General features: G+C 52.0%; 2 protein-coding genes across 2 annotated transcripts; one reads left to right on the top strand and one right to left on the bottom strand.

Annotated features, from left to right (window-relative positions):
* Window positions 1–412: 412 nt before the first annotated feature.
* Window positions 413–9,114, bottom strand: MRPS11 (mitochondrial ribosomal protein S11). Its single transcript, XM_081114953.1, has 6 exons — window positions 8,792–9,114; window positions 8,521–8,664; window positions 3,274–3,372; window positions 2,446–2,575; window positions 1,465–1,530; window positions 413–775 (listed from the first exon to the last, which is right to left on the bottom strand). The coding sequence occupies exons 1-6, from the start codon at window positions 8,854–8,856 to the stop codon at window positions 668–670; spliced, it is 612 nt and encodes a 203-aa protein (XP_080971079.1). The 5' UTR covers window positions 8,857–9,114; the 3' UTR covers window positions 413–667.
* A 54-nt stretch (window positions 9,115–9,168) lies between these two features.
* On the top strand, window positions 9,169–17,233 carry MRPL46 (mitochondrial ribosomal protein L46). The gene is made up of 4 exons (XM_081114952.1): window positions 9,169–9,410; window positions 11,205–11,391; window positions 12,768–12,941; window positions 16,849–17,233. Exons 1-4 carry the CDS (start codon window positions 9,189–9,191, stop codon window positions 17,097–17,099), a joined length of 834 nt encoding a protein of 277 aa, XP_080971078.1. The 5' UTR covers window positions 9,169–9,188; the 3' UTR covers window positions 17,100–17,233.
* Window positions 17,234–17,644: the final 411 nt, after the last annotated feature.

Below are 17,644 nucleotides of genomic sequence, written 5' to 3'. Positions count from 1 at the left end.
TTTGAGCTGCCAGAAGCAAAACTGCAGATGCACTGAGGAGTAATCCAGAGCCCGCTGCCAGGAAACAAGGAAGCGTGCCACACAAGCTGTGCCAACACTTGGCTCGTGCCAACGTTCGGGCCCGAAGCTAGGCTCTGCCTCTTCTCCGCCTGCGGGGAGTGCGAGCACATGGCCCACCTGTGTTCTCGGGACCCAGGCTGCTGAGAAGGGCAGAGGCAGGGGGGCGGCAGCTGGCTTTCAGGTAAACAGGAACCGCTTTAGTGGCCAGCCTTGCGTGGCGGGGCTGGTCTCCCTGAGTGCTGTCTGGTTTATATTTCAACCCTCCAAACGAGGGTTTCATCTCAATCTTTTTCAGAAGTACGTGGGGGTTACAGTTTGCCAATCTGGAAGCAAAAGCCTCACAGTCACTGCAGATGGTAGAGATCTTTTATTGCTTTGGGCAGGGCAGCATTTACTGGTTGGGGGCTGGGTCACAGCCCCCGTGTCCAAGAGCAGATGGCCTCACTTCTGGGCACGCGGGTCTCCGGTCAGAAGTGGGCCCCACGCAAGGAGCAGAGCCGTCCCTTCTGGTGAGCACCCCAGCGGCCCCTGCGGGGACCTCCGACGGGTGCTTGCTGAGGCCTGCAGGTGGGCCTTGCGGTCAGGTTCAGGGCCAGGTTCCTTCCCGTCAGAGCCTGCGAGCCTTCCTGGGGCGGCAGCCGTTGTGCGGGATGGGGGTGTTGTCTGTGATGGAGATCACTTCCAGGCCCCCCATGGTCAGGCCCTGGATGGCAGACTGGGAGGAGCAGAGAACAGGAGGATGGCTCGGTGCCGGAAGTGATGGCCTCGTGTCCAGGCAGGGCTCGGACAGGGAGGTGGAGGGTGGGGTGAGGGAGCGAGGGGGGAGCGTGGAGAGGTTCCCTGGCTTTGACACCTACTCACAAAGGTCTCCAACCAAGCCCCTTAACCAGGCGTTCAGCGCTGCCCACTGTAGTCACGCCTGTCGCTTCCACCTGCGCCCCACCACCTCAGGACAAAGGCTGCCTGTACACCCTCCCTCCCTTCACATTGTGCAGTTGTTTCCTCTGCCTGGAATGTTCCCCCTCACCTGGACAATGCCACGTGATTCTTGAAAAGTCAGAGTTGTCACCTCTTTGGGGGGCTTTTCTGATCATCCCCGGGCTCCCAGCACCTGGGGCACAAGCTTGACCAGTGCCCCCACTCGTCTGCGCTGAACGTCCCATTTGTGATGGTCCCAGGGGCCACCTTTCTGTCCCCGGGCCTGGCACACAGCAGGCGCTCAGCGAATGTCTGAGGAACTCAACTGAGGGGCCTGGGCTTGCCTCCAGAAGCGCAGGAGGTTATAACAACAGAAATCTCCGGCCCTCATGGGAACCCACGACAAGGCCCCTCCACTCCCCCCTGCTCTCCAGCCCCGTTTGTCTACAGAAGCAAGTGCACTCGTGCGGAGAATCACTCACTCACCAAGCGCCCCGGCCCCAGGCCCTTCACCACCACGCGGATGTGGGTCACGCCCTTCGCTGTGGCTTTCTGGAAAGGAGTGACAAGTGGTTAGTGCCCAGCGGGAGCTGCTACATCCACGTCTCCAGCTCCTCCCCCTGGGGCCGCAGGGTAAGAGCTCCAGGGAGAAGGCACCCCCATGTGGAAACAGGCAGAAGACAGGACAGATGCCTCTGTGCGGCCACACATCAGGAAGCACAGCACACAGTCGCCCAGGACAGCACTGCCACCTGGTGGAGTGTCTAAGCATCGCTCTGATGTGCCTCGGGGTGAACGCAGAACCTCAGACTGCAAGGAGCCCGGGGCTGGCGGCAGAGCTTCAATACCCATAAGCAAGTGTCCTTGTACCAGCTGACATCTTTAGTGAAAGGTACATTTTCCCTCACTGATTACAAAGGCATCATGATGGAAAGCCTGGGAAACACAGATGTCACTGAACCCGCCCAGCAGAAGCCACTGTCAACACTGACACGTGTCTTTCCAGGGTATGACCTGCCCCTTGGTGGACATTAGCACACGCTGAGGATCATTCATGCAGAGCAGTCAATGGTCTGGGGCACTGAGCGGGCTGTGAAGGCCAGGGTTTTCCTTCGGGAAACACCTGTGGACCTCTGGAGGCCTGTGCCACAGCAGCCAGGGCACAAGCTGTGGTCCCAGACCACACCAGGGAGCGAAAGCGACCACGTGGCTCTGAGCAAGTCGTACTCTGTATGTGAACTGCTCAAGACATGGACAGTGCCGGCGTCTTCTGAAGACTCCAGATAGCGAGTGTCAAGTGTCTGGCATATAGTAGATGCTCAATAAAAATGCCAGCAGCGGCACACTGCCCATCTGTGTCTAGGAAGGTCTGCCACGTTCACATTCAGGTGCGTCCTGCATGAGGTTTTCACCACACCACGTCTTCCCAGGGGCTACTATCACCCATCGCCACCCACGTGCACTTACCGCTGCGGCAGCTATGCCAGCTGTCTGTGCCGCGATGCCCGTGCCCTTCTTGGCGTTCTTGAACCCCTCGGTGCCACAGGAGGTGCGGGCAAGGGGCTGGTTGGCGGCAGAGACCACCTGGATCTGTGTGCTAGGAGAGCAGGGGAGGCACAGGAGGTAAAATGGACTATTCAGGGACTTTAGAGAGCGCTAGCCTATGTCCTTACAAGCCCGAGAGAGAGAGCAAAGGTCAGCTGCTTTTCCTCTGAACTTAACCAGTAAAATGCTTTTTGAACTCTTACAGGAGGCGCCAGGGAGGGTCAGAATCAAGCCCCTAAACTTCACATAAAGAGAGCTCTGTTATGGACTGAATGTCTGTGTCCCCCAAATTCATGCTGGATTCCTAACCCCGAATAGTATGGTGTTTGGAGGTGGGGCCTTTAGGAGGCGATTAGGTCGTGAGGGTGGTGCCCTCATGAATGGGATTAGTGCCCTTATACGAGGGACTCCAGAATGCTCCCTCGCCCCTCCCCTGTGAGGGCACAGCGAGAAGCCGGCCATCCGCCACCCTGAAGAGGGCCCTCACCAGAACCCACCATGCTGGCACCCTGACCTGGCCCCGTTTGTAGGAAAGCAATCTCAGCGATAGGATATGCCCAACCCACTCCACACTGTCATCAAATCTGAGTGAATGTCGTAAAGACAGAAGCTGGTTTCACCGAGGGGGCCTGGGGAACACATGCACGGAAGGGGCTTCCATCCACGCAGGTGCCCAGGGCCACCGTGCCCTCCCTGTGGAGGGGAAAGGAGCCCACCTAGACCTGCCCAGGTGCCCCCCTCCCCACTCACTTGTTGTAGGACGCCTTAATGTGTGCGATGGGGATCTCCTCAAATTTCTTTCCTGCCCACCTCAGGGGGCTCTCCTGGCCTGGGACTGGAGGGTAGATGCTGCAATGAGAACATTTAATGTGAAGTTATCCTTATATTTTTTTAAAATCAAAGAAATCCATCTGAGAGTTAAAAATAACCCAACAGTACAGACAAACTCGATGAAAACAGCAGCCCCCCAACCGGCCCCTGAGGTGGCTGCCCCGACATCCCCTCTCAGCCCGTGCTCCGCCCTGTGTGAGCGCCTCTCTGACACAGGGGCTACTCGCTCTGCTAGAAGAGAAGAGATACCACCCCCCTCCCACCCGTCTTGTCCCTCCTAGTATAACCCGATCAGCACTTCAATCCTTTGTAGGATCCGCTTTCTGCAACTTAAAAATATAGTTAAATCTCTATTTCTTATTTCGTCACCTGCGGATGGCATCTTGACTCTATAAAAAAAGGGCAACAAAACTTTAATAATACTTATCATTACTATAAAAAAAATCCAGTATTTCTTAGAATAGAGGTCAGCAGACTTTTTCTGTAAAGGGCCAGAGAGTAAATATTTTGGGCTTTGCTGGCCATGAGGTTTCTGTTGCAACGCTGGCACTGTATTGCAAAATCGGCTGGCCATAGACAACAGTAAATCAATGGGCGTGGCTGTCCCAATAAAACTTTATTGCAACTGGCCAGACCTGGCCCATGGAATGTAGTTTGCAACCCGTACCCTAGCCCAATGGTTCTCTCTCTGAACAGCAGAAGCACCTGTTATGGTGATGGGCAGGCCTGGGAACACTGGCCCAGACACTGCAAAGAGTTCAAGATCTTTTGCTGTCTCAGCCCAGCCTGTTCTCTGGCTAGCCTAGGTCAGTACTCTTCATTTTCAGATGGAGAAACGGAGGTAGGAACAGGGACACAGGGTTCGCTGGGAAGCCAGGCCCTGAGCCTGGGAGACCTGCGTCTGTTCAGAGCGCTGCTCATCATGCTGTGCTCTCTTTTATTCCCACACACGCAACTGTCACGCAGCCCAAGATGTGAGTAAACCCGCTGTGCCCCCTGCCTACACGTGCAAATCAGGTCTGTGTCAGTACCCGCTCCCGTCATGAAATTCAACAGACTTAGGTTTAGAAAAACACACGCTTATCTGAGAACAGTCCTCCCCTCAGCCCTACCTCCTTCCCTAGAGATATTTTTAAAAAACAGAACAACACAGCGATACAGGAGTTACAAGTGTATTCATTCCTGCTAGGCCTGATCTTAAGAGATGATTGAGGACCTCAGCTGGTTCCTGGCTTATCAGCCTGCGCACATGGATGAGGCTGAGATGACATTAATGTTTAAAACATCACCGCTTCCCAATTGATCATTTCCCCTATGGACTTGGGAGTGAAAAAAATTAAGCTCACTGAAGTCTGAATGTACCAGGGCACTGCCTTATACAGGAAGCCAGGTCTGTGGAGGAGGAAGGACTCGGAACTTGAGCCACTGAACTGAAGGCATGAATAAGATCGGCCTTTAAACCTCCCAGGACCAATGTACACGAGCTAGTGGTTCACCCCACGGAAGCAGGGACGGGACTGCCACCTCTTCAGAGCCACCCTCAGAAATGGACACGCAGACCGGGGCCAGCACATGTGGCATCGCTTCTGCACGCTGCGGACGGACATCAGCCGCCTTTCCCCGCTGAGGTCCGCGCGGAGGGCTGACTCCTGCATGAGAACTTGCTGATCCCTGGGCCAATCCAGCCCTGGCACACGTGGCAGACGCTGGAATCTCCCGCTGGGCTGCAGCCCTGCGCCCCAAAGGCGGAGGCCCTGCCTCAGGGTCTTCAACCTGTTTTCTAACTGTGGCTACAGACACGTTAGAAATGAAGATAAATGTAGAAAAATGCAGAGATCCTAGCTCATGGCCCACTACCCCTGTCATACTTACATATGTTTTCAGTAAGAGCCTTCCAACCCTTGGCTTCTGTTTCTTGACTTCCCTTTCTCCCGTGATCCTGTGTCCTCTATCCTACCCTGGCTACTTCCTCCGGTGGTAACTAGCCCTTGTCATCACCATACCTGCAACCCCATCACAACCTCGGTTCCTAGCATCACACGCTGGCCACCACCTCCTGGCGCACCCACTGGCTTCCTCTACTGGGAACTCTTCAATCCCACTCATCTTACCAGTTTTTTACTTTCCCTTACACCCCTGATGCCTTCCGTTCTGCCCTGACCTCAAGTCAATTATATGGCCAGTCATTATAATCACTCCTTTGCACACACCCTCAATCCCCACCCCCTGGCCCCTACCCACTTCATGGCACGCTCCTGGCAAACCCCTAACCCTGGTTCATCCTCCAGCCACTCTGAGCCTGTGCGTGCACAGCTGGTTGGAAAAAATAGACAGCAATGCTGACTGGTCTCCCTATATCAGCACTACTGACATTTTGAATAAGATAATTCATTGTTGTGGAGGGCTGTCCTGCATACGTGACCTCTCCCCACTACCTAATGTCCCCCAAGTTGTGGCAATCAAAAATGTCTGCAGACATTGCTAAAAGTCCCCTCAGAGGCAAAATCGCCCCAGGTCGAGAGCCATTCTTTATTCTAATGACTTCTGACATCAAGTGGACCCTCAGCCCTGCCTGGCAATCAGATAGCACTCCCCCCCCCCCCCCCAACCCAACTGTCCCTGCAGTCTCCCGGACGACGGTTTTATACCTTCTTTTGTCTCCTCAAACCTGCTTCCTCACTGACAGCTGATGGCCTTCGCGGAGAAATAGAAGCAATCAGAGTTCCCTCCAGCTCCCACTGCCAAACAGCTGTGCCCGCGAGCTCTGCATTCTCTCCTGTTTGATGCTCCGCTTGTGTGTTCGCCTCTCAAGGACATCGTGTTCCGCCTCGGTCCCATCCTTCGTTCCTTCCCCTCCCCTCTCCGCCACATCACGCCCATCAGCAAGAGGCTGCCTTCCCCCAGCCGCAAAGCAAACAAAAACTCCTCGATCCCCAAGCCTCCTTGAGCTACTGCCATTTCTGTGACCCTGACAGCAGATCCCCCTTCAAGAACTGGCTGTGCCTGCTGTTTCTTCCCGTCTTCTGTTCTCCTTGAACCCACTCCAATCAGACATCAGCCCCCATCACCTCACCAAAATGCTCTAGTCAAGGCCACTGACCAACTTACAATGCCAGGAGCAAGTCGGTCTTCAGCCTATCAACCTGTCCTATCAGCAGCATTTGCCATAACTCACCTTTGCCCTTGAACCACACACACAAAATAATCTCTCCAGGTCTTTTCCCCACTACTCTCTCTCTTTAAATACATTTTTATTGATTTCAGAGAGGAAGGGAGAAGGAGAGAGATAGAAACAGCAGTGATGAGAATCATTGATCGGCTGCCTCCACTGCCTCTCTTCTGTCTCTCTCGCTGATTCTTCCTCATCTGCCAAATCCCTAAATGTCAAAGGGCTCGAGGGTTCAGTCCTTGGACTTTTCTTGAGCTTCTCTTCCTCTCTTGATGATCTTGTCGTCTCCTCATCATCTCTGGTGTGTGTTCCACATGCATGTGTGGCCCAGAGCTGTCCCCCAACTCCATGTCTAATAGCCCACATCGTATCTCCAGCTGGATGTGAATTAAGCATCTCCAACCTAGCCACCCAATCCCAAGCTCCTGTAGTCTTCCCCATCTTAACAACGCCATCTTTCTAGTTGCATGGGCCCCAAATTTGAGTGTTCCTACATCCCTCTCCTTTTTTCACACCTTACGTTAATAGATCATATTGGTTCTACTTTCTAAATGTATCAGTCCAACCATTCACGCAACCTCCACAGCTGTCACCATCATCTCTTGCCTGGATTATTTCAATAGTCTAACTGCTTAGAAGACTTCCTGCTTCCCTGCATTCAATGTCAAAATGCAGAGATCCTACTATGTGCATTTTGATCCTACTATGTGCATTGTCAAAATGCAGAGATCTTACTGTGTGCAGTCGAGGGGACTCTTTAAAAACTGTAAGCATGATTGTTTCAACTCTCTCCACGACTCTCCAGTGGCTTCCCATCTCATCAGCATAAAAGTTGAAGTCCGGACGATGACCTCATGCAGCCCTGTGTGTCTGCTATACTGCTGGCCTCTCTGCTTCCACCTCCTATTTTTACTCCTCACTCCACGTTGGCCTTAACTGCTTATGAACACTAGAGACACTCCTGCCATCTGTCATACTCCCATGTTTTACTTGTCTTATATTTGCTGTCCCCTATCCACTATAAGTTCTGTGGGGACAGGGATTTCTGTGTTTGGTCCCCAATGTGTCCTTAACACCTTGAACAGTGTCTGGCAATGTTGAATGACCAGAACAGAATCCTGACTTAAAACTCCTTTAGAGGCTCCCCACCGTCTGCAGTGGGGGGCAGTGTAAAAGCCCCCATTACAGACAACACCCTTGGCCTTCTGATTCCTTCTTGTCTCGATGACCTCATCTGCCATCACACACACCCGAATATCCCACCTTCTTTCACACCACATGCCTTTACACGCATGCACTGTTAGCTTTGCCTAGAACAACCCCTTTCATCTCGTCCAGCTGAACTCCCTTCAGTGCAGTTGTCAGCCCCAGGCTTCCTTCTCTACAGTCTCACCTGATCAACTCGGGAGTTAGACGTGCATCCTCTCACACTTCCCAGCAGCCAGCTCTGACCTCCAGCCTATTACTCATCAGACTCTGGTGAAGATGCTTGCAGGTTTGTCCTCCCTCCTGTGGGGAGGAGCGATGTTCTGTATTTGTATGGGTGCATGGCACCCAGTAGGTTCTCAGTAAATGTTTGTTAAATGGATGTGAACTACACCTAGCACGCAGAGGTGGGAAGCAAGATGCCAGTCCCCAGGGCTGAGCACAGAATCTCCCCAGATCTTAGACCAACTGGGAAGAGTGTAGGATAATCAACACCGTAGTGTGGCGCCCCCTCTCAGGGGGGAGAGAGCTGATCTTCCCGGGCGCCTCTGACATCCACTCACTCACTCATCAAAGGCTCACCAAGCACCCACTTTGTGCTGTCTCATCTGCTTTGATTCCCACAATCTCCCTCGGCACTTTATCCATTTTTAGTCGAGAGAACGGAGGCTTCGAGGCTCATTTTCACCAAGTGGCACAGATGGCAAGCGACAAGAGTTGGGAATTCCCTGGTTCCCAGGCTCCGGAGGGTAGTGCCGGGCTCGGGAGGGCTGGACCGCAGCGGCTCTCACCTGGAACTGCTGCTGCTCGGAGCCGGGGTCGCCGCCGGGGCCGGGGCCGGGGCCGCCTTCTCCTCCACCTTCTGCTTGGCCGCCGCGTCCTGTAGCTGCTGGGCGCCCGTGTGGATGGTGGCGGCCGACCCCCCGGCCACTATCCTGCGGGGACGGACAGGTCGCTGAGGTCCCCGGGCCTGCCGCCCACCGGAGTCTCCATGGCCCACGGGACCAGGGCAGGAGCGTACCCTGGAGGTGGCCGTGGGTTCGGAGGGGCGATCACTCTTACCTGCTTGTGGGCGGCCAAGCCCACGACCACAGGAGCCGAGACCCCGCGTTCCTCACCGCCTGCATGACTCGAATTGACCCCAACGCGTTCCCGTCCGCGGCGCCAGCACCATGAGCGCCCGTGGGGGGGAGCCCCGAGGGAAAGTCACCTGACTCCTCCTCGCCGGGTCCGTTAAAGCCTCTCACCCCCGTGTATGTGCTCCATAGCAGCCGTCGATGTGGTTTTCAGCGGGGGATTTCTCTCCTCTCCCCTCAATTCTAACAGGAACCCCCCGCCCTCCCCCCCTCCGCATGGGGATGGTTCATGCTGGGCCTTCCGGACGCGCCGTCCCCGCGCTGCCTTGTGGGAGCACGGGATTGGCCGGGCCGCGGCCGCGGTGCATCGCGGGAGAGCGGGGATGGCGGCGCCGGGAGCGCGCGCGCTGCTGGGGCTGGCGAGGGGCTGGCGGCGCCCGCTCTGGGCCGGCGGCCCGGGTTCTCGCGGCCTGGCCCTGGCGGCCGCGCCCTCGAGCGGCGGGTCCCCGTGGCGCCTGTGGGGCGCGCTGTGCCTGCAGCGGCCGCCGGTGGTCTCCAAGGCGCTGAGCCCTCTGCAGGAGGAGATGGCGGCTCTGCTCCAGCAGGTAGACTTGAGGCGCCTTCAGGGAACCCAGAGAGGCGCGCGGGCTCGGGTTCGGTCCCGACTCCGGCACCAGTGAGTCCGTGTGACCTTGGACCGGCTACCTCCCCACTCGGAACTTCAGGGCACTTACCCCGCAAAATGGCCCCCGCCTCTGTGCTTGGCTTGGTGCACAGGAGGCGCTCGGTAGGAGGTAGTGTGTTCCCCTCGGCCCTCTTATGGTCTCCTTAGGCAGCTCTTCGGAGACGCTCCTTTTTGTTTGCGGTCAGCGCCCGACGGGAGGCCTCGGTCGCTCTCCTGGTGGGCGGCTCGGAGCGGAGAGCGTCTCTGTGAGGAGGGGGAGGGGGAGGCGGCCGCCCGCCCGTGAGGTGCCGGTGAGCGTCGCCGTGGTCCTCCCGGGGCTGCGTGTGTGAGAGGCTGGGGAGGGGAGGGGACGGGCAGGAACGGGGTGGTGGCGGCGAGGGTCTCAGTGCCCGCAGATGGCGACCGAGGGGCGGCCTGTGTCTCCGGAACCGGAGACCCTCCCTGTGTTCGCTGCTGGGAGCTAAGGCTCCGGTCAGTGCGTGTACTCACTCGGTGTGCGCCTGTCCTCTAGGTGTTCGTGAGTCACAGACGAGCCCTGAGCCCTCACTGTGCACAGACAGACACTCACTGTGCACAGACACTCACTATGCACAGACACCGTGCACAGGCACTCACTGTGCACAGACAGACACTGTGCACAGACACCGTGCACAGACACTCACTGTGCACAGATACCGTGCACAGACACCCACTGTGCACAGACACCGTGCACAGACACTCACTGTGCACAGACAGATACCGTGCACAGACACCCACTGTGCACAGACACCCACTGTGCACAGACACTCACCGTGCACAGACAGACACCGTGCACAGACACTCACTGTGCACAGAAGATACCGTGCACAGACACCCACTGTGCACAGACACCCACTGTGCACAGACACTCACTGTGCAGACAGACACTGCACACAGACACTCACTGTGCACAGACACCCACTGTGCACAGACACTGCACACAGACACCGTGCACAGACACTCACTGTGCGCAGACACTGCACACAGACCTTGCACAGACACCGTGCTGCTGAAATGCCCTGCGCTCATGCTGATGGGGGGGCGGGAGGGTGGGCGGGCAGGAGCCAGGTAGTCAGTCACAGGCTGTGTTCTCAGTGTACCGGCTAATAGTGCGGGTTAAGTGTTAACACGTTAATAGTGCGGATTGACTCTCAACCGGTTAACAATGCGGATCTTGCAATCAAAGAAAACACGATAATTTCAAGAGAAACATCAAAAGTCCTTGGTGAGTGAGGTTCCCATCAAGACTGACATGACTGTAGCGTGGCCTCTGTTACTCGCCATCTTTTTTTTTTAATTTAAACTATATTACTGATTCAGAGAGGAAGGGAGAGGGAGAGAGAGAGAGAAGCATCAATGATGAGAGAGAATCATGGATCGGCTGCCTCCTGCACGCCCCACACTGGGGATCCAGCCCACAACCGACCAGGAATCGAACCGTGACCTCCTGGTTCATAGGTCAACCCTCAGCCACTGAGCCATGGCCGCCGGGCTGTTCACCATCTTGACCTCCAATCACATTCTCACATTTTAGTAAATGTACCTCAAGCCCGCAGTGTAGGTGACCTTTTTCTTTCTCTGTTGTTTTTTCCTCCTTTGGTGGTCTGATTGTATGTCTGGCTGTGTTGGGTGGTAAACTTCTGAGTCTGTCAAGTGTCCTGTAACTCTGTTTTATTCTGCCTCTTAATTTCCCCAGATCGAGATCGAGAGAAGCCGGTATTCAGACCACGAGCTCCGCGCTTTGGATGAAGCCCAGCGCCTGGCAAAGAGGAAAGCTAACCTCGATGACGATGAAGATAGACAGAATATATTGCTGGTTCAGGATTTGGAAGAAATTTGGGAGCAGAAATTCCTACAGTTCAAACCGGGAGCTCGCGTAACAGGTTTGTGGTCTTTTTCAGGAGAACAGGGAAAGAGGAGGAGGAGAAGAGTATTCTGGTTCCCAAACGAAAGACAATCGCTTAACCCTGCTCAGTGTTTTAAGTAACACATAATTGCAAATGACAAATCATCCGTCTTTCAGGTGGGAGGAAAATAATTTCCCCCCGTTCCTCACATCTGCCCCTAATATAATTTAAGGCCTATAATATTTTTGAATAGGAGATAAGGAGGTTGGGATAGCCTTCTTTCTCAGTTAAACTTTAGAAGTGTTTTCTGAATTTACCTCCTAGTTTGGACTGAGAGGGGGGGAAATTAAGCCTTTTCCACTAGCTCCTGGCGCTTTATCTGAAAATCCTCCTAAAGCCCAGGGTGAGTCCTGCCCTGTTTCACAGAGGAATGCCAGGGAGAAAGGGGGGGCTGGTGAAGCCAGAAACAGTGTCAACACCAGGGAAGGCGTGGGGTCTGAGTTACTGTGGGCATTGCCTCTCTTTCAGAGGCTGAAAGTCCTTCATGGTTTGCTCGTCAAAGGAGAAGTTCAACTTTTGGGTTCTCATATTTTAGTTTCCTCAAGATTGTGAGGTTTTACCTTGGATGAGGCCAGAGTTAGAGAGATGGGTCAGGGTTGTAATTTAATTAGAGTAGTCCCCTCCTCATCCTCAGGGAATCCATTTCAGGACCCTCCCCACTCCCCAGTGGGTGCCTGAAACTGCATAGTACCAAATCCTGTATATACTGTGTTTTTCCCTATACATATACACCTATGGTAAAATTTAATTTATAAATTAGGCACAGTAGGAGATTAACAACAGCTAGTAATACAATAGAATAATTATAGCAATGTACTGTAATAGAGGTTGTGAATGTGGTGTGTCTTTCTCAAAATACCTTATTGTGTTGTACTCACCATTTCACGTATAGGAAGCACTTTATGGCTTCTCTTGGGCATATCTGAATGGCCAGCATTACTACTCTTGCACTTTGGGGCCATGATGAAGTGAAATAAAGGTTATTTAAACACAAGCACTGTGACAGTTGATCTGATAACTGGAATGGCTGTGTGACTGACGGGCCAGGCGTGTATACAGCCTGGAGACGCTGGACAAAGGGATGGAGCAAGATGGCACCCCATTTCATCATGCTGTTCAGAATGCGGTGCAATGTAAAGCTTTTGATTAGTTTATTTCTGGAATTTTCCATTTATGATTTGATTGCGGGTAACTGAAACGGCAAAAAAGCACAACCACAGATGGAGAGGGACTCTGTGAGTTTTGTTGAGAGCAAGCATGTGGCTCTGCCTTAAAGGAAGGCTGTGAAGCTCTAATCCTTGGTTCTGGCAGATCACGTGATCTCGTCCCCTCTGACCCCCATTTCTTCGCAGAAGCCGATGAGAAGAACGACCGGACCTCATTGCACCGGAAGCTAGACAGGAACCTTGTTCTCTTGGTCAAAGAGAGGCTTGGAGACCAGGATGTTTGGATGCTGCCCCAGGCAGAGTGGCAGCCGGGGGAGACCCTCCGAGCAACAGCTGAGCGAACCCTGGCCACGCTGTCAGGTAAGTGCCCGTCCCCCTCTAAACCCCATGAGGTGCCAGAGGATGTAAAGGCTGACTGAGCACGGTTTAAAGGTAAGGATTTTCCTTAGATCAAGTGAGAGTTCCTTTCTCCCACTGAGATTTTTAAACTTAGTACATTGATTCTTGAACATCATGGGTTTGAACTGTGCAGGTTCACGTATATGCTGATTTTCTGGAATAAGTATGTACAGTACTGTAAGTGTATTATTTTCTTAATAACGTTTTCTCTAGTCTACTTTATTGCAAAAATACAGTATGTAATACACACACGGAATATATATTAATTAACTGTTATTGGTAAGGTTTCTTGGCAACAGTCAGCTTTTATAATTCAATTTCGGAGGAGTCAAAGTTATATGTGGACTGTGGCTGCCTGGGGTGGGTACCACTTTGTTCAAGGATCAACTGTACATTCAGCACTGTTGTTCCTACCATTCTCTCAGCCTGCGTCTCTTCGTAGCCTTGCTGTTTGGCACCGCCACTTACCTGTTCACCCACTAGAAGCCTCAGAGCTATCCTTGAGCGCATCCCGACGTCCATCAATTCTTGAGTCTACCCGGTCTGCTCTAAGTACCTCCTCATTCCACAGCTCTGGCTTTGACACCTTGATATGTCAGCCTTGCACTATTGGTGTTGGGGCCAGAGTATTCTTTGTGGGCGCATTATGTGCCCTGTGGCATGTTTAGCAGCGTCTGTGGCCTGTACCCATCAGATGCCAGCGGCACTGACCCATCACCACCCCCTGTAGTGTGGCAACCAAAATGACAGCCAAAATTATCTAGACGTTGCCAGGTAATAGCTGGGGAGCGAAATCACGGTGCGTGAGAACCACGACACTGGATGCGTAAAGTAGATTCTGAATGTGTTCCCCCTTTTGTGTCACAGCCTTCAGTGCTGCCGGAATGAGCTTGCTCAAACACATCCCTGTGGCTTCTCCCTGGAATCCTTACAAGGTTTCCCATAAAAGTTCGGACATTCAAGCATGGCCTGCAAATCCTTTCTGCTCTGATCGCGAGCTCATCAGTCTTCCGTCTCGCCTCATTAATGTGCAGTCTGCGTTCTAACCCAGCAAACCTTCTGCATTCCTTGAATAATGTGGTCTTTCATGCACCTCTGCTTTGACGCATGCTGGTCCCCGATTGGATGCTTTTACTCCTCCCTGGTCTGACTGCTCAGTGGTTAAGTCTCAGCTCGTTGGTTAAACGTGCTGTGGTGGAAGTTTCCGCAGGCTGCGGGTACAGAGAGCTCCTCCCTGTGGCTCCGTAGCTCTGCGTGTGCCTTACTCAGTGTATATAGCAAACACTCCGCCTTCCATTTGCCGGCCCTGTGCAGGCAGGGGGTCACCGTGATGACGTCACAGGACAGTCCTGCTCCCTGGGAGCCTGTGTTCTGGGGGAGGAAGCTCTTTCACTTCCCATTGCCCTGTGATGGTTTAGTAACACGTTTCCCTCTGCAGCCAGAGGTCTGACTCCCTTGAAGGTGCACGTATCTATTCCTCTCCATCACCCCAGCTTTTAGCGAGTATCTGGCCCGAGGAGTATCTCCTGAGTGTTTTTGAGAAAGTGGACTTGGCAGGATATGTGCACAACCACTTTACTGGCCCTGCCCCCATCTTAAGTACCCTTTCCCTCGCGGGGCCTGTGTGGCCTGAGGGAGGGAGCACAGCAGATACGATGGGTGGGGCCTTGCTGTGCCCGGGGGTCCTGCAGAATGACGCTAGATTTGACATTTTCAGGGGTGGTGTGAACAGTGCCTGTTTGCCAGGCCTCCCCAACATGAAATATTCCCTTCTTAATTTTTGCCTATCCAGTCAGTAAATATGATTGCTTTTGGATGGGCATTTTCCTAATTGCTGGTGAGATTGACCATCCTGTCATGCCTATTGGCTTGTTTGTATTTCTTCTCCCATGAACTACCTATTCAGATTCTTTGCTCATGTTTGTAGTGAACAGTTTGTTTTTTATTTTCTTGATTTTATTATTTTTTAATCCATTTTCCCCAGGTTATAGAAATTAAGTGGAAATTTCAGAAAGGTACAAAGAAACATACAGATATAATCTCACCACTCACAGAGACCCACTATTGACATTTTGTATATAGTGTTGTTGTTTTTTAATATGGAGAATGTCAATTCATTGTAGATGGTGAAAAATTGATCAAACAGTGTCTAGTAAACGTATCACGGGGTAAGAAGTAGTTTTCCCTTCTCAGAGGCAGTCACGTGGCATCGGCAGTTTTGGTATGTTTTTAGAATTGGCCCATATGGTATCTGCTTCTTTTACCCACACAGAGCATATTTATACAGTTACGTACCTTTTTTCTCCTCTTATGTAGAGCCTGTAGTCATCTATATCAGTACACGAAGACATCGCTTGCATTTTAGCACCAGCGTGCTATTTACATGTGCATGTTCTGCCGTTTGCTTAACCAGCCTGTCGCTTTTACAAATAAAGGGGCAGTGACCGTCCTGTACACCCATCTTCGCTCGCGCGGGCAGGCAGAGTGGCTGGGTCACAGGGTCTGTATAAGTAAAGCTGGTACCTTGCCAGTCACAGCAGTCATTCTCATGCACATCCATTGCCGAGTCCCGCGTTTTCTTAACCTCGACAAGCAGTGTGCCGCTCAGTGTTTGAACTTTAGCAATAGTAGGTTGTTGTTTTAATTTCTATTTCTTTAATAATAGGATTGAGCTTACTTTTTTTTTTTTTTAAATATATTGATTTTTTACAGAGAAGAAGGGAGAGGGATAGAGAGTTAGAAACATCGATCAGCCGCCTCCTGCACACCCCCTACTGGGGATGTGCCCGCAACCCAGGTACATGCCCTTGACCGGAATCGAACCTGGGACCTTTCAGTCCGCAAACCGACACTCTATCCACTGAGCCAAACAGGTCAGGGTGGATGGAGCCTACTTTAATGAGTTTGATAATTGACTTCCGTGTGAACTTCCTGTTCATATGCTTGGTTCATTTTTCTTTTAGATTTGTTTTCCTTGTTGATTGCTAAGTACGTCTTATACCTTCAGGTATTTCTCTGTTGAATGTGTTGAAATAGTTTTTCTAGTTTGTCATTTTGGCTTTGACTTTTTTTATGGTTTTATTTTTCCTTGAAGAAAGGTTTAATTTTTATGTAAATGTCTTTTTTAATTTTCTGTTTTGTTTAGGCCTTCCTCTCTTAAAAATGATGCAGAAAGTAAAGTACTCTATGGTCTCTTTTTTTAAAATGAAAAACTAAAAAATATGTTAACATTTAGAAAATATTATTAAATATCCATGAAACCATCAAAAATGAATAAAATTCTAATGAAAAATTTAAGTCTCTGTTGTTAAATCTTTTATCTGTGCGGTATCATTTTTGACACGAGGGCTGAGTTCCAGCCTTATTTTTCTTGTTTAGCTCGCCAGTTTTCCACATGCCTTTCAGTAATCCATCATTTCCCCATCCTTTGAAATACTGGGCTGGGGTTATTAAGCCCTTTGTTTTACATTGCAGGACTTACCTACCTACCTTTGTCTTTTAACTCTGGTTATGGTGCATTCACCCTACAGAAGTCAAATCAGGTTGTTTTCATGCTTTCCGTGAGACACTCCTTTAAAAGGCTGACGAGTTTTGCTTTCCAGATACCGAGTGACTTGGTCCTTCACCAGCAGACGGTGACAGGACTGAGTCTCGAACCTCAGTGTCGCGGCTCGCAGCAGTGGTGTTGGAGCTGCGTCGCCGGCTTCCGTCTGAAAGCAGACGCTTGGCACACGGAGTGGACCCCGTGCATCGGCTCTTCAGGAATGACTGCGAGGACTCCTCACTCCCCGGGATTTCTCTGACCTTAGCCGAACTCCACAGGTGGGTATGTCCTCATCTTGCAATTCTGTTTCTCCCCCTCCTTCAGAACACAACATGGAAGCCAAGTTCCTGGGAAATGCACCCTGTGGCCACTACAAGTTCAAGTTCCCCCAGGCAGTGCGGACAGAAAGTAGCCTCGGGGCCAAAGTCTTCTTCTTCAAAGCACTACTCCTCACTGGAGACTTTTCCCAGGCGGAGGAGAAGGGCCGGCACGTGTGGGTCAGCAAGGAGGAGCTGGGCGACTATTTGCAACCCAAATACCTGGCCCAGGTGAGGAGGTTCCTGTTGGACCTCTGACGCACTCGGCTGCCTGAGGACGATGCTCGGACAAGTCTGCGACTGGGCCCCAAGGACGTGTTGTGGTCGCCCCATCTGCACGGAATCTCAGGAAGCGAACAGTTCTGAGAAATAAATGAGTTTGTCATTGTGTAGTCTTGGCTGGTGTGTCCTTTGAGGAGGACTGGCTTCTCCCCCTGCGAATGGAGGGCCGGCTCCGAGGGTGTCACATTGCTGTAGTGATCAGCTGGCTTCCTGGGCCAGGGAGAAAACAAGGAAATGAGTGTGAAAGCCTTGTGTTCTGTGACAGCTTCTAGGCACACGTGTGTGTGTGTGTGTGTGTGTGTGTGTGTGTGTGTGTGTGTATAATCTGTATAGTTTTCTTTCTTGTAACCATTTTCCCTTTTGCTATTCCCTCCCTTTCTACTTGATAGATGGAAGTATCAATCTAGCCTAAGGAATAATTCCTTCTCACTTTCTATTTCTCTTGTTTTATTCATTCTCTTTATTTTTTTATTATTTTTTTTATTGATTTCAGACAGGAAAGGAAAGGGAGAGAAAGATAG

This window comes from Myotis nattereri (genome assembly GCF_964212035.1).
Source record: "Myotis nattereri genome assembly, chromosome: 21".
NCBI classification, from domain to species: Eukaryota; Metazoa; Chordata; class Mammalia; order Chiroptera; family Vespertilionidae; genus Myotis; species Myotis nattereri.
This window is presented reverse-complemented; position numbering and strand designations above follow the sequence as displayed.

Excerpts from the sequence above, each read along its gene's own strand:
- MRPS11 (XM_081114953.1), bottom strand. The coding sequence starts at position 8,856 with ATGCAGGCGGTGAGGAACGCGGGGTCTCGGCTCCTGTGGTCGTGGGCT. Across the intron at positions 2,576-3,273 it reads ATTAAGGCGTCCTACAACAA|CACACAGATCCAGGTGGTCT; the intron begins GTGAGTGGGGAG and ends CTGCTCTCCTAG. Across the intron at positions 776-1,464 it reads GCCTGGGGCCGGGGCGCTTG|TCTGCCATCCAGGGCCTGAC; the intron begins GTGAGTGAGTGA and ends TGCTCCTCCCAG.
- MRPL46 (XM_081114952.1), top strand. The coding sequence starts at position 9,189 with ATGGCGGCGCCGGGAGCGCGCGCGCTGCTGGGGCTGGCGAGGGGCTGG. Across the intron at positions 9,411-11,204 it reads TGGCGGCTCTGCTCCAGCAG|ATCGAGATCGAGAGAAGCCG; the intron begins GTAGACTTGAGG and ends TAATTTCCCCAG. Across the intron at positions 12,942-16,848 it reads AACCCTGGCCACGCTGTCAG|AACACAACATGGAAGCCAAG; the intron begins GTAAGTGCCCGT and ends CCCCTCCTTCAG.